We start from the raw sequence: 14,813 nt of genomic DNA on the forward strand, positions 1-14,813 counted from the left end.
TGTCACATCTTTCTCTGGCACATGTTCAGTATTCTGGCCTTCTGCTTCTAGTGAGAAAGCAAAGCCTGACAGACGAACAGCCAGACACTGCCTTTTCTACCTTCTGGTGGTGGCACGTAAAATCAGTAGCAAAAGAAGACCAAATGCTAGGCCAGTTTTTCATCTGAAAGGTTGACGGTGGGATTCTAACCTCTACAGCTCAGCACAGAGAAACATGGAGTAGTCAGCAGGACGTGATTTAACGTCGCTTCAAGCGTAGGCACTCGTGGCTCTTCAACAGTGCACAGCGACAGCCATTGGGAGGACAAAGAGTGAATATTTAATCACACCAGAGAAAGTTGCCTCCCAAAGCCAGGTTGACCTTGCAAGTTCCTCTTGAAGAAATCTGGCTTGCATGTTTACAAAAGAGTGTTTCAGCTTAACACCATAAACAGATATGTTTGAAACAATGGTAGATCACCTCACTATATGGTTTACTTAAAAAAGAAAAAGGCGCTAAGAGAAGAACATTGATGAACTTTGTCTTTGGTGCTCAGTGTGACAGAAAACTGATCAGAACCATATGCATGAGATCCAAAGAACTGTTGGCATAATTTCCAATCCTGACTGAGGATGTTAAAGACAATGGACATCATAAAGGAGTGCTGCATTACAACAGAAACCCAAAAACAACTGGACCTCAAACACACATGTGAATAGAACTGTATGGCTATGCACAAATCCTTCATTTCGGGCAAGGTTCTAAAGGCCTAGGAATCTGATACTATAGTTTAGCCATAAACCTCCCCTTCAGCTCCCTTTTGACTTCTGCCCTGAGATGAACAGTCAGCAATCTTGGACTACCCAGGTCTCGACGCTCTTAGACACATACTTAATCAAAGATACATCAAAGCCCTCCCATTATACATGTTAATCAGTCTATCCTTGCTATTAACATAACTCCATTAGTACTATATCATTAAAGATGCAGAAATTCAAATATTTCTATGTACCTTGTAAATTTATATATATATTTAAAAAAAAAAAAAAAAAAAAAAAAAAAAAAAAAAAAATCACAGCATTGATGCAGTTTCGCTTGAATATATTCTGGGAAATCTATTTTCATCAAAACTGCACAGTAATTAGGGTCTCTTTTTGCTTGCATATACAATACCAGAAATTTGGTATGCTGCACAAGGAAATGACTAATCAAACCCCTTTCAAATGACTTTAGTGTTTCATAAAAGTTTGAGGAATATGTTTTAAGGGAGGTGAGACTGAAAACTAATAGCCCAGCAATGCTTAGGGCACTGCCAGAGACAGAAAGTGCTGATAAATGATAAGTCCCAGCTCAGTGACCCATAGACTGACACTTGTTTCACTACAGCCTGTAGTGAGCCCTTCTACTGAAGGGATTCAAGCTAACTAGAGTCAAGGTCGATCTCATCACCTCTGTTTTTATTTTTTGGACCATTGGTAGGAATGAGAGGTGAAGAGCAAATCCATAGAGATAATTGGAGACCTGCTTCAACTGAACGTGACCAGACCAGCCAGCGCAAGTCTGCCTACTTGTGTTTTGATTGGGCGCAATCCAAGAAGGCAGACGACATAGAAAAATATTTCTCAGAGGAGTCCCAGTGGTGAAAGGTCCATGTACACACTGCATCCTCCATGTGGCAACTGCATTTACTTACTGCATGATGAAGCCAGGTTGTGGGGCCATACGAGGTGGGGCCTGCTGAGGCATAGCAGAGGGGTACTGAGATAGAAAGTGGTTGGGGTAGCCAGATGAGACATTTGGGAATGGTTGGCCTGTTCTGGGAGGAATCGGCGGGTATGGCGATACAGGGTAGAAGACGGGAGACTGGGTGACAGTGGTTGGAGAATGAACTGGATTTAGAGTTGGGGCGGGCTGTGATGGAGGAGGTGGTGGTTTCCTCCTTGGCTGCGGGACAGGGGGAGAGCTGTCGCTGGCCTCGGTGAGGAGGGAAGCCGACACATCCTGAGATCGGGAGGTAGAGACTGACACCTGGGGAAGCCTCTGGCCTTTCAGCACCATCTCCTGCAGCTTCTCGATCTTCACCCTTCTCAAGTGAGCAAGTGTCCTCTTGCTCTGATAAGCTTCAATGAAGGAATCCAGGGTCATGTCGCCATCCAGGAACGAATCAGCCATATTCTGTTAGCAGAATTAGGGAGATGTGGGAGAATGTTAGAGACGGAACATACTTTGGACTTCTGATTAAAACCAAGTTGAGAGCCAACATAAGTCATGAGGACCGAAGTATCAAAAAAATACCAAACAAACAGGGTCAGTTACTCAGATAAACTGTAGCAGGATTAAAAATTTAAAACAATGCATTCAGTAAAATGTCAAAAAATAATGACAAAAGCTTATTATAACTGCCCAAATAACTGACTACACAGGTGTGCATTAAGTAGTAGATTTAAGTTCAGAATATTTCTAAGTGTCATAGCAGCATGCACACGTATACCTTCATGAAGTGATCAATGATAAATCTCTGTCTAATCTACATCCATTTGCTCGTTCTCATATCAGCTCATTTACATACAGAAACAGCCCTAGATTGCCAAATATGATCAATAACAGCCTTTTGAAACTCATGGGGGCTTTAGAGTTACTTATTGTGGACAAAACCAGCAATCAAGAAAAAAAAAGGAGAAAAACATTTCAACAGGAATCTGGGAAAGTTTCCCAGCATACACCAGAGGCGAAGACTAAGGGACATAAGGATCCTTTAAAAGTTTTTATGACCTCTGAGTTTGTTCTGTTGCGTACATGTTTTCTAACAAACAAAGAAGCCTCTGTAGGAGACAACATCAACACCTGGACAGGCAGGTATAAGAATTACTGACTTGTGTCACAGAGGGATACATGAAGTCATCCATGGAGAGAGCAATATAAAGCTTACCTCTGTCTCCTCCTCTATTTTGGCTCCCTCTGCCTGCAGCAAGGCCAGTAAAGTGTCCAGGGAGGTGTTTCCTGATTTGTGGTCTGTTAAATAACAGGACAGGACAGCACAAATGTTATTTTTCTGTTGGACCTGGAACTGAGCAAAGGCATGCCTGGTCTTTTTAGCAACAAGACACTGTGTGACGGCAAAACTGTTAGGAGACCCATATAAACGGTGTGCTCACTATTTTCATACATATTTAGTGTTTACAGGAAACACTAAAATGTGAAACTGATAATAATCCTTGAAATGTTAAGCCACACATTTCTTTCAATGCTCCCTAAATATTAAACTTCGTAATGAAATCAAATATTACTAGAATGTCTTACTCCACTGTTTTGATAGCATTCACTGTAGTTTTCGTGACAAAGATTCTTTTGTCTGTAAATAAAAGCTGCAACAGCATTTGTAATACTGCAGTAGAACAATTCATCACCTCCTTTAGTCTTTTCAACACATCTGAGTCACAAGATACTTTTGTTGTTTTTAAAGCATAACAAATGCACACTGAATTTGGTGTAAATTAACCAAGAAGCTCATTTATTAGAAAACACTGAAACAAAATATTCCCTTAATTCTTGCTCTGAAATGAACATGTTGGAAATAAAAGGTTTTAATAAGCCTGTCACGCAAAGCTAAGACAGGAGATGTGAAATCTTCCAATTATCATCCTGTGACTGGCACATTCGAACAGTCAGAATGCTTCTCTGTTCATTGTAAACTCACAAAGGCTCATGAATGAAACCAAACTGAGTTTGTGTCTCTATGGAGGAAGTCTGTTTTGTTTGTGTCCCTAAGCAGGACTGAAAATCAGCACAGGCTGGAGCTGGGATTACATTCACATACTGGCAACACCACAGCAATGAAACCAATAGCACATCACTAGTTACTGATCTAGGCACTACACCAAGTCTATACAATGGATCTCTAATAACATGAGAGATTCTCCTTTCTATGCATGGCAACCAGATGAACAAAGACCTAAATCAATTCAGTTATGCACTGAACGCAGATCAGCCCAGACCTTTACAATTTTGAACTTATCTTCTGAGGTGTATTAGCACATTTTCAGGTTTAAGACCTGCCACACTTTACAGATTTGCAAGCTTTAAGACAAACTAACAATACAAACACAGTCAGTGGTCATGACCAGAGAGAACCTCCATCACCATCACCATTATTGTTCACTAGCACCATTCAGTTTTAAATCTAGCAGTTTTCCTCTGTCAAAGCTCCATCACTGGTATTCCCCTAAGCCACGCCTTTAATTATGACTTGGAGTATGGCCAAAGTCCAGCTCTCTGATGTCAATGTTCATTAAGTTCCCCTCCACACTGTTCCTTTCTTTGATTAAATAAGGGTTAAAACCATATCTGAGTGAAGGTAATTAAGTGCATGAAAGGCAAAATAAATAAATAACAATGGCTGCTGATATAAGGTATGCCCCAGCTGTGTTTACCCCCCACACTCCTATCAGTATGGTACATACATTCAACACCACTGAGGGCATTTCCCAGCTGTGCTCCCCCCTGCACAATAGCACTGAATGCTATTCAGCAAGTCACAATTCAAATTCCACACAACTTTATCATATTTGTTTGTCACATTCAGTTTTAACAATAAAGATGCTTGGCACATTCGTCATGAAGAAATGGCAAATGAGAAAATATCAGCTACTCCTTCACAGATTTATCAAAGTGAGCAAAAGTTCTGTTAGTAGGCCAATGATGACAATAGATGAAATATCAGAGCCATTTTCAGACAGTTTTGCAACAAACAACTTGCCTGAGAGATGTGGTGAATGCCACATCTTATAAATATTCTTGACAAGGACACACCAGTGTAAGTGGAGGACCATTTCCAGTGATTAATGTATTGTATTTGAGCCTAATTAAATTCAAAAAGTAAAACTATACCTGAAACTCAATCTATTTTACTTGCCAATAGGGTAATGCAAGCTTAAATAATTAGCTCTGTAACCACTTGTTAATAGTCTTCCAAAACTGGATAAATTAAAACGACAGACTATGCCTACCTGGAAATCAGCAGCACAGAGTGGCAAAGCATGCTCATATGTGTGAGACAAACATTTAGAGTAAATTAGCCAAGATTGTGGTTTTGAGGGAAACAATGTACCAGACCAAATTTGTCAAATTGGCAATCAAATATTTTATCTCTGAATTGCTAGCAATGGATCGCAAAACCTCATGTTGGTTTGGCATATTTTACTGACAAGTTGACCTGAACAAGAAATTTTCAGACAGAAGCGTCATTCTTGACTCAAAGCCTTTTACCAGTGACCTCCCATTCCTTTCTGTCTCATGCTGCCTCCAGTAACAAGGCAGACTCTCAGGCGTATCAGCAGCACTCATTCACACAAAGCTGTGATTCTCTGGTTGAGCGGAGAGCCTGCTGATCGCACAGCACACATACTCTGGGCCTGGAGATCATGAGACAGCCATTTAGAACACGAAACCACATCCACCTCTGCTGTGAATCTGAGGAGGAGTTTTTGGCCTGCCTCACTGCCTTTCTCTGTCTCCCACCCTCCCAGCTTTCCTGCCAGACAGTCCCACCATCCACCACTCCCTCCCACCCACTGTGGTTGCTTTACACCAGATTGCCTGGCAGCACAACAGTCCACTGTGGGCTGCCATCCTCAGAGGCATTAGATTGAGATGGTGGTGGGGAAAGAGGCCTGTCCTGCCATTTTGGCCCGCAGATTAAAATGGGCAATGAAGACTAATGCACACACTACACATCTCCTGAACAAAGGATGAAGGGGTGCTGATGATGTACCTGTATGCAAATGACAACATGGCAAGCTACTGTATACTAAAACTTTCATCTGGGTCAAACCACTATGTTACTCTCAGCTCTGAGCATCAACATCTCTCTCCAGCTGTTTGACAGCAAATCCAAAACTAGGACAACTAGTGCATGAAAGGCAGGGGTGGGGGACACTGGGTAACCTACATTTGAGAAAAGCCATCACTTTCTGACAGCAAACAAAAACCCAGATTGCTGTATCAGTGTCCACTACGAAAAAGGATTGGATGTTAAAAGTATTGCTTCAGTAAAGGTTGTCATAATGGTCTTGAAGCCTTACAGTAAGTTAAAAAAAAAAACCCCACTTATTCCTAATTAGGGTCACAGGGATCTGCCGGAGCCTATCCCAGCTCTCTTTGGGTACACCCTGGACAGGTCACCAGGGCCACATTAAGGCAAACAACCCCATACATGCACACTCACTCCTATGGGCAATTTAGAGTCACCAATCAACCTGACATACATGTTTTTGGAGCATAGGGGAGAACTTGCAAACTCCACACAGAAAGGTCCCTAACGGGTTGCACACCCAGGCCCTTCTTGGTGTGAGGCAACAGTGCTAACCACTAAGCCACCATGCTACCCTAAATAAGAAAAATTAAAAACCATAACAAATGTGCACCCAACATTATGTTTTAAAAGGACAAGGATTCAATTCAGAGAAGACTTCACAGTGATAAAAATTAGAAATTTCAGGTTACAGCCTCTGCGTATTGTAGACTATGACAGTACTATGCTTTCAGCTTTCCTTGCCTTGCAGGGAAGGAAGCAAAGTTGATCCTTTGTAAGCACAGCAAAATAGAATGGTTGGCATGCTATTTTGAGAGGGCTGCTTGGCAACCACTACGTCAACAAGGTCACAAGTATTGTCATTCCACCTTCTTCACACGCTAGGAAGTACTGTGAAGGTGTGCTAGTGAGGGATATTACAACCCTTAACAAATGCTTGGAGCAGATCAGATGTGGAACCTGCTCAACCTGAACGGAGTTCAATTACAGTGATTCCTGCAGCAACATGACAACAGGGCGTCTGATAACAGGGCTGCTACAGCCCCAGACGGGAAATGTGGGAACTGGAGAAACAGGTCTCTTTAGCATGTGCTCATGCAGAATAAGGACAAGCAGTGTGTGTGTAGTGGGGAAGAACAAAAAACAACAACCAAAAAAAAAAAAAAAAAAAAAAAAAAAAAAAAAAAAAAAATCCACAAACACATAACACCTCAGCTATGATTATAACTGGCAGTTCACTCTTAAAGTGACGGGAGATATCTTTAGCCACCAACTGTCTTGGTAGCAGTAGTGCTTTAATGTGAAGCTAAAATGATTTGTCAATTCAATTTATTACGTTAAAAACATCTGTTACTACTACAGACAAACAGATGTCCAAACCTGAAAAGTTTTTTGATACTGATCAATATTTAATTTTTTTTTAGCCAAAAATGCCAAAGATTTGGCAGAGTCCAGTTGTACTACTTGCACATTAAAGTAATATAAGTAAATTGCAAGAACAATTATTTTCAGTACCAATTTATTTACTGTTTTTTTTGGGGTAAGAAAGGTTTTAAAAAAAAATGGCATTCACAGCTTCTTAGAGATCATGGTAACGTCTTCAGTTTGCTTCCTTTGTCTGACTAACAGTAAAAACATTCAAATCCAAAGAAAACCACTATATCCTCACACATGAGAATCCGGAGCCAGAGAATATCAGGCAGTTCATTCTTGAAAAAAAAAAAAAAACACTGAAAAAAATCATCAATTGTCAAAATGGTTATTTTCTGTCTCTTGACAAACTGATAACTCATTGACAATCTCCTGAATAGCTGTTGGACAGGCAAAACAAGACATTTGAAGACAACATTTTACGTTTTAAGAAACTATTATGACCAATTTCACCACTGGCTGATATTTCTTAGACCAAGTAGTTATTGATTAATGGAAAAAAAAATGTATACACTGACTGATAATGAAAATAAATGAAAACCATCACAGAAAAAGCATTAGCCAAACAGCAAGTTCCAGATACTGGTGAGTAAGTAGCAGAGAATAGCATATAACACCCCCAGTCTGGTTCTGGCTGAGAACTCCTTTTGTACACCTCCCCTCTCCCCATGTTTTCCACCTTGAATCTCGAATCTCTGCTGCTGCTGCTGCTGCTAGTGTTTCAGTAATTGAGACTGGTCTTGGTCTCCAACCCTTAAAAGTCTCACTTTACTCTGGTCTTGACTAAAAGACTAACCATGGCTATTAAATAATCTAATAGTAATCCAACTTGGCTTCACTAACTTCTGTTCACACCCCCTCCAGTTTTGTCCATCAGTGCACACATTAGCACTGAATCCCCCAACAGAACCATGGAGCCTCCACTAAGGCTGGATACTCAAAACTTCCCTTTGGGGGATGAGCCCGAACAACAGTCAAAGCCTTCACCCAAGCAACCTGCAATGGCATGAAGTCCCACTCAGCTGGGGACTTGTGAGTATCCTCACAGCCGTCTGGCTCCTCTCACCCCGAGTAACTCTCCAAAAGTCCAACCCCTCTCCAGGCGTTTGGTTCCAGATCCAGTGCTGCCCATGGAGGTGAAACCAACTGCTGTAATTGGTACCTTCACTACCACCCAGCTTACAATGTGCCCAACCCAATAACAGGACAGATTAGACACAGAAATGGGAAATTAGCTAAAATCTATGATTATTCTGTTATTATGATTACCTGCTGTAAATAATAACAATTTTCAAATTAAACCTAGTTATTTACAGTTCACACTGGTAAAGGTACATGGCAATTAGTTTACCTAGGCTTAACAAACTGTGTTGGGTAAAAGTGTATTATATTATTTATAAGCAAATTTTACTTTTAATTGTAATTAAATTTTTTTTTTTTAAACAGATTGTAATTGGTTATATATTACTACCATGTGCTGTGTTAGAAGCTAGTCCCACATCCATTTGGTTGTGTATCAATTGTTAATGACTTCACACAAAAGAATGTGTTCAAATTTCATAGAGCTCAGTAACATTAAAAATTCATTACAATGAGAAAAACAAATCACTAAAAAATGTTTCTCAGTCTGGCAACAGCTACTATACAACTGCTGTACCTAGGGTGGACTTGCGGAGCTGGTAGGACTCAAAGTTCTCCCTAAGGCAGTTGTAGCGCTTGGTGAGCTGTTCCTTCTTGTGCTCCAATCTGGGCTGCAGTGAGAGGTTTTCCTCAGCCAGGGTTCGGTTGTTGATTAAGGTCTTCTCCTTATTCTGCTGGACGTCCTGCATCTGCAGAAGAAATAAACAAGTTACATTACAGCAATATCTTGGTGGGATTACATCTTGTCACAACAGACAGACAGTCTGAATAGGCAAAACATTTCTCTTACATACAGGACTTGAGTTTAAGTGTGTGAACAAAAGATGTTGCAGAGAATATTAACCATTCATCACGCTTAAACTGCCAGCTCGCTCACAACTCCCACAATCCTCTTCATATATTCAGAAACACAAATAATATGTCCTAGAAGTGTTCAAATTCTGCCCCCTTTCATCACAACAAAAGCTTGATTTCAATTCAGTTCAAATTTAGCAATTTGTTTTAGAGTCCAACAATATTTTCAGTGATGTGATATGTTTGTTTTCAAGTTCTCCAGCAAGTCAAAAACAATAAAATTGTCAGACTGAAACACAAAATTGAAAACTGTATAAGCACTAAAACATTTATAAGGACAGAACATTACAATGCAACATTACATTTCTTATTTATGAATATATTTGGTTAGAGGAAAAGAAAATAGAAAATGTGACATGACTAAATTCACTTTGAACAAGCAATTCTGAGCAGGCCACAGAGACTCCAAAACAAACGTGCAGCAGAAAAGCTTTAACTAATCCAGTTAAAATGGCTCCCATGTTACTGAATTCAGCCTCAGAGATCGGGGATTTGCGACAGCTATGACACAGTCCACTTGGTGCAAACATAAAGAAATGTAAAAGTATGAACAGACCACTGGCAAAATGGCCACAAAACCTTCAGCACTGACAGATGCATCGAAATAACACTAAGAATCATAATACAATGCTGCCCTAATACAATTAGGAGCAATTCTTTTCATTAACGATTAACTATTAAGTTAATTATTTGGCTCTGTAAAAGTTTGATATCAATGTTGTTAAAATGACAAAAAAAATTCACTTGATGAATAAATTATTTATATAATAAATTGGAAAAATGGTACAATTATTATTCTTTGTTTTGTTTTAGTTCTGAAGACTATTAATAGATTAGCTATATTTTATTATAAAAGAGGGGATCTGAGGGCTTTGCTCTTATCTGTTTTCATTAGTTAATAAGATGTGAAATATAAGTGGCTCATTATGGCCATTGACTCCAAGGTTAAAAGTGGGTGTAACCAATTTGGGATAATGCGTTAACACAAGATAAAGGGTGATATTTCTGCTCTTCCCACTCTGTCAACATTACATGACTGCAGCATTAAATGTGTACTTTTCCTGCCATGACAAGCCTAAATTTTCACTGGGAAAAAATAAAAAGGTCTACAGACAAATTACATTCACACCAATTGGCGAGCTTGATTACTAGAAAACAGATGGCTCTGATTTCATAGGAGGAGAGGTGAGACTCACCAATATGACTAACTGATAGCGGGAGGACAAAACATAATAGACTAAAAGAGGACAAAGTGTATTTGAGTACTTAGTACTTGAAGTGAACATTTCACATTACACTATACAAGTCATTTGATTTATCGTTAAAACTGAAACATAATTTATTTAGGTATTTCACATACATTAGTTGGGGAACTTAAGAAAGACAAACAAAAAAGAATGGTTAAACATTTGCAGCTTGCTCTGTTTATGTGCAGTAATATTTGTGCTGTAAAACAGCAGGGTCTGGTATATTTAATTTTTAGTACATGCTATCAAAATGCCACTTTTTTGCAAATGCTTATCACATCATTGTGGCTGTTTTTTTACATTTAAAAACCTCCCTCCAAAAGTGAAAGTAGCACCCCTCATAATGAATACAACAAACCTTAAGAATTTGTGACATAACACTTTTATGCAAGTTTCAACTTAAAGACGTTAAGAACAGTATGCTACAGTGCGAACAGCGGAGGATTAAATGTAACTGTGACTTTTTAAAATGACTCATTTCACACATCCTGCCAACATGTTGATGTGTAAATATAAACTGGACTGGGGGAGAACATGTAGGAAAACTCTAAAAATACATTATAGCGTAGGTTGAGATTATGGAATAGTTTCTAAAATTGACCAAGAGGCCTTGTTTGGTGGCTGGACAAAATGGGGAAAACAACCTTCTATGTAAGAAAAGCATCTAAGTTATGCCCATTACCCCTACACCTTACATCAACATATCCTGAGGTGAGCAGCCTCCCATTAGAAAGAGCTGATTTGCTTATTCCTCTTGGCCCAAGAGAAGTGGCAGGCCTTTAAATAGCATCCACAACTATAGGCTTGTTTTGTCAAACCAAACACATAATTGTTTGCCAGGGGAAATGCTCTCCAATGCTCCACTCCCTCCATAAAGGCTGGAATAATCACAGGAAAAATAGGTTAAGAGCTAGTCTGAAAGGACCAATGGACCAGTATTTTGGAGAGCTGATGTAATAAACCACAATTGGATACAGGTCACTGTAAACACCACTAGACTGACAAAAAAATACAACCTTTAAAAGGAGGAAATTCTTCACTTCAGTAATTCTTCTGCTCAAATGACAGTCTCACTTCCTTCTTCCTTTATTTCTGTATAACCACAATCACAGTCATAAAAACGTAAATGTCAATTCAAAAATGTAAATTCAGAAACTGAGTTAATCTGTTGAGAGTGTGAACAGAAACACACAACATAAAAAGGTTGTTCTCTCCCAAGTCCCCACTCTATGCCAAAACCATCAAATTGTCTTTATGAAAAGTGTCTAAATAGTATTTGCACAAGACTGATAAATCAGTTAGTTTATTGCTAGTATATCAGTATAGATGATGATTGATGAGGTAAGAGAAACTGTAATGCACAAAGATTTGCGATAATTTACAGCATTATTAATAAATAGCTGGTCAACAGAGAGCAGTAATAAGCTGCTATTTTACCTATAAACTATAAAATGTATCTTGATAACAATTCTTCAAAAAGGCTGCCAGACTTGAACATGAACAGCAACCACTAGCTTGCACTGTTTATATGCAATAATATTTGTGCTGTAAAGGACAAAAAAAAAAAAAAAAAAAAAAAGCTTGTGTGAGGCATGGCTGACAAACTGTACAGCCTTCAGAGGAAACCAGAGATAAGTGAACTGTGTAAAAGGTACTTCAGGTGTGGCCTGAACTTCAGGTAAAGCTCTTGGGCAACACAGAGGTGATGTCATCGGCTGACAATACAGTTTCATCTGGTGTCAATAACAGATGGCCGAGGCTGAAACAGAACCAGTCCAACCCAGTCTCATCAATCGTCATAAAGTGTGTTCCCGCCATTGGGGATCCGTGTCATCATGTAGTATTTATGTGAAAATAAACTTGTATTTATTTTTATTGATATTGTTATCAGATTTATTTTTTTTAACTCTTGTTTTTAATCAATATCAGCACTGGTCTTAAAAATCAATCAGGCTGTAACTAGTATCATTACAAAAGCATGTAAATGTTGGAATCAGTACTAGTTAAACTGCCTTTGGACAAGCAACCTATGACCAAAATGGTATAATGTCTTTTGCCTTACAAACTGATGCGTGGATTAGTGAATAAGTCAGAAAGATAAAAAGGCAATGGTGCTTGGCTTAATCTGAACTCACTTCAACATGTTAAGTGCAGTATAACAGAAAGCTTAGGTGAGCCAAATCATCATGTTAGAAATTAAAACTGGGTCAGACCACTCTGGCTGTCATTCAGTTGGAACTCAAATAATAATAATAATTTAATTTAATTTAACTGAAAAGTTGCTGCAATTATAAAAATATTTGAAACATATTTTGATGCTTGCTTTTATTTAATAATTGGCATACAGTATCTACAGGTACGACACATTTAAGGTGAGTTTAAAAAGTTTTGAGGGATGCACTGAAAATAAACAAATTCATGGCAGCACTATTTGCATTATTCAAAAGGAACCACATGTGCTGCCATGACTGTGTGCCTCAAAATAAACCAATTATTGCCTCCAGCAAAATGTTCACATCTAACACAAGTGTTTGTATCCATATAGCACAGCTCTACACTCAGTGTCTCTCAGCACTCTTAGGTGAAGTTGTGACACCCACTGCCTTTGTTTCCATTTAGCACAATCTAAAGAAAGAATTTCCATGACAGTCTCTCCTTTGGCTCAGGCATGACTTTGCTTAACTGACTCTCCTCAATGTCTCTCATAATCTTATGACTAAAGTCAACAACTGCAGTGCCATTGCAGTAAACCAGTCCCTCCCTTTCTGTCACCTACAGGAAGAGGAAAATTAAGCCATGGAGACAATCTAACAGGGTGTGGAACAAAAACAGAGCTGGCAACACAAAACGCTGATTCAGAGCATCCAAATGGCTAAGAAGAGTGTATTCTTATCTCTTTCATTAGGTGAAATTGATCCAGTGCACTTAACACATTGAGTAGCTTTCAGTTTCCCATATGTGAGGACAGAAGCCTTTTGTCACATTTTAGGCAGTGACTCCCTACTCTTACGCAAAATGAGCTTAAATTAGACAGAGTGAGCACCATGACAACAGACAAGAAAAATTCCTGTGTCCTGACAATGTGTGGTAATGTTTGTAAGTACTGAACAGGTCCATACTTCAGGATAGGACAGGGAGGAACACAATGTTTGTTGAAAAGTTCACTGTAAATATGATTAATAATAATAAATAAATAAAATGGTAATGTGGGAAAGAAGGGATCGGGCTACATTTAGGCCCACACTGGAGCTGATTATTTTGGAATGAGCTCAGCACAAATCCTGTATAAAAATCCTAATCTGTCAGTCCTCTCCTCTTGATATGCCAAATTTCTGGCTGCAGTAAAACCCTTGTAGGGACTTTGGCTTGTAATTGTTCCATGCAGGCTATGGAAAAACTAAGCCTTATCAGCTGCTTATCATGACAAGGGCTAATTTATGACGGAGCGCAGGTACACGTTAATTAGAAATTGCACAGTCCTTGTGCAATGGGAGAAAGGCCAAGGAGCTCGGATATTTCTGAGAATAAGTGACCGGTATGGAGAAGCAGCTCTGACACTGTCAAACAAGTGGCATCATCTGGGACCAGTCCTGAGTGAATAAAGCGAACAGGTAGATTAGACTTAGTGTGAACAGCCTATATGATGCTGTGTGTCTGTGCCGAGACAGAAGTCAGACATAATTTACCAGGAATCTGTGACGACCTGTCCCCTGACGGGATTGAAACTAGTTCACTGTGGCCATTAAATCGTACTCTTGAATACGTTTTACTGAACACAGAGGACCTGCTGTTGTACGCGAAGTGGAGGCTTTTGGACCAACAACCAGGATCCTCGTGTACTAAAACTTGAGACAATGTTCCGTCCCAAGGTTAACGTTTCCTGACCCGTCTTGACGTCTACAAACATGTAAAGTCGGTGGACAACACGTATTTAGTATCAAATCCGCGACTAGAAGCAACCATTTCCATAACTGCGCCGACCTAATCCTGGCAAACACAACAAAGGGTCGAGGACAAAAACACAGTAACCGAGAAAAGGGAGCCAGCTGCTATCGCTGCCTTAACATACCTCATCCATGTCTTGGACCATTTTCGTGAGTTTTTCGTCGTCCTCCAGAATTTCGTTTAGCTGAGTCATCGTGTAAGCGCTAAATCTGTTGGAAAAACTAGACATTTTAGCTCTTGTGGTGTGTTCCTCCTCTTCTGCGAGCCCTTTGTCGCCTCACAGCTGACTGAGCTTCCTGTACAGGAACTACACAGTGTACAGGCCCGGCGCAGCCTTCACGGGCTGCCGGAAATATGACGATTACAGGGAGACTCCAGCAGCCTGCACGGTGATACTTTGGAGCAA

The 14,813-nt window shown here is 39.6% G+C and overlaps 1 protein-coding gene across 1 annotated transcript; it reads right to left on the reverse strand.

The window, feature by feature from the left end:
- Positions 1-1,456: 1,456 nt before the first annotated feature.
- On the reverse strand, positions 1,457-14,744 carry vps37ba (VPS37B subunit of ESCRT-I a). Its single transcript, XM_026322165.2, has 4 exons — positions 14,532-14,744; positions 8,878-9,049; positions 2,910-2,992; positions 1,457-2,155 (listed from the first exon to the last, which is right to left on the reverse strand). The coding sequence occupies exons 1-4, from the start codon at positions 14,634-14,636 to the stop codon at positions 1,670-1,672; spliced, it is 846 nt and encodes a 281-aa protein (XP_026177950.1). The 5' UTR covers positions 14,637-14,744; the 3' UTR covers positions 1,457-1,669.
- Between the last annotated feature and the right edge of the window lie 69 nt (positions 14,745-14,813).

This window comes from Mastacembelus armatus, chromosome 9 (genome assembly GCF_900324485.2).
Source record: "Mastacembelus armatus chromosome 9, fMasArm1.2, whole genome shotgun sequence".
Classification (NCBI taxonomy): Eukaryota; Metazoa; Chordata; class Actinopteri; order Synbranchiformes; family Mastacembelidae; genus Mastacembelus; species Mastacembelus armatus.

Bases quoted from the DNA above. Each gene is read 5' to 3' on its own strand.
- vps37ba (XM_026322165.2), bottom strand. From the start codon at position 14,636: ATGTCTAGTTTTTCCAACAGATTTAGCGCTTACACGATGACTCAGCTA. The intron at 9,050-14,531 runs GTATGTTAAGGC...TTTCTTCTGCAG, and splicing joins TGGTCCAAGACATGGATGAG to ATGCAGGACGTCCAGCAGAA. The intron at 2,993-8,877 runs GTACAGCAGTTG...GTTATTTAACAG, and splicing joins GCTCCGCAAGTCCACCCTAG to ACCACAAATCAGGAAACACC.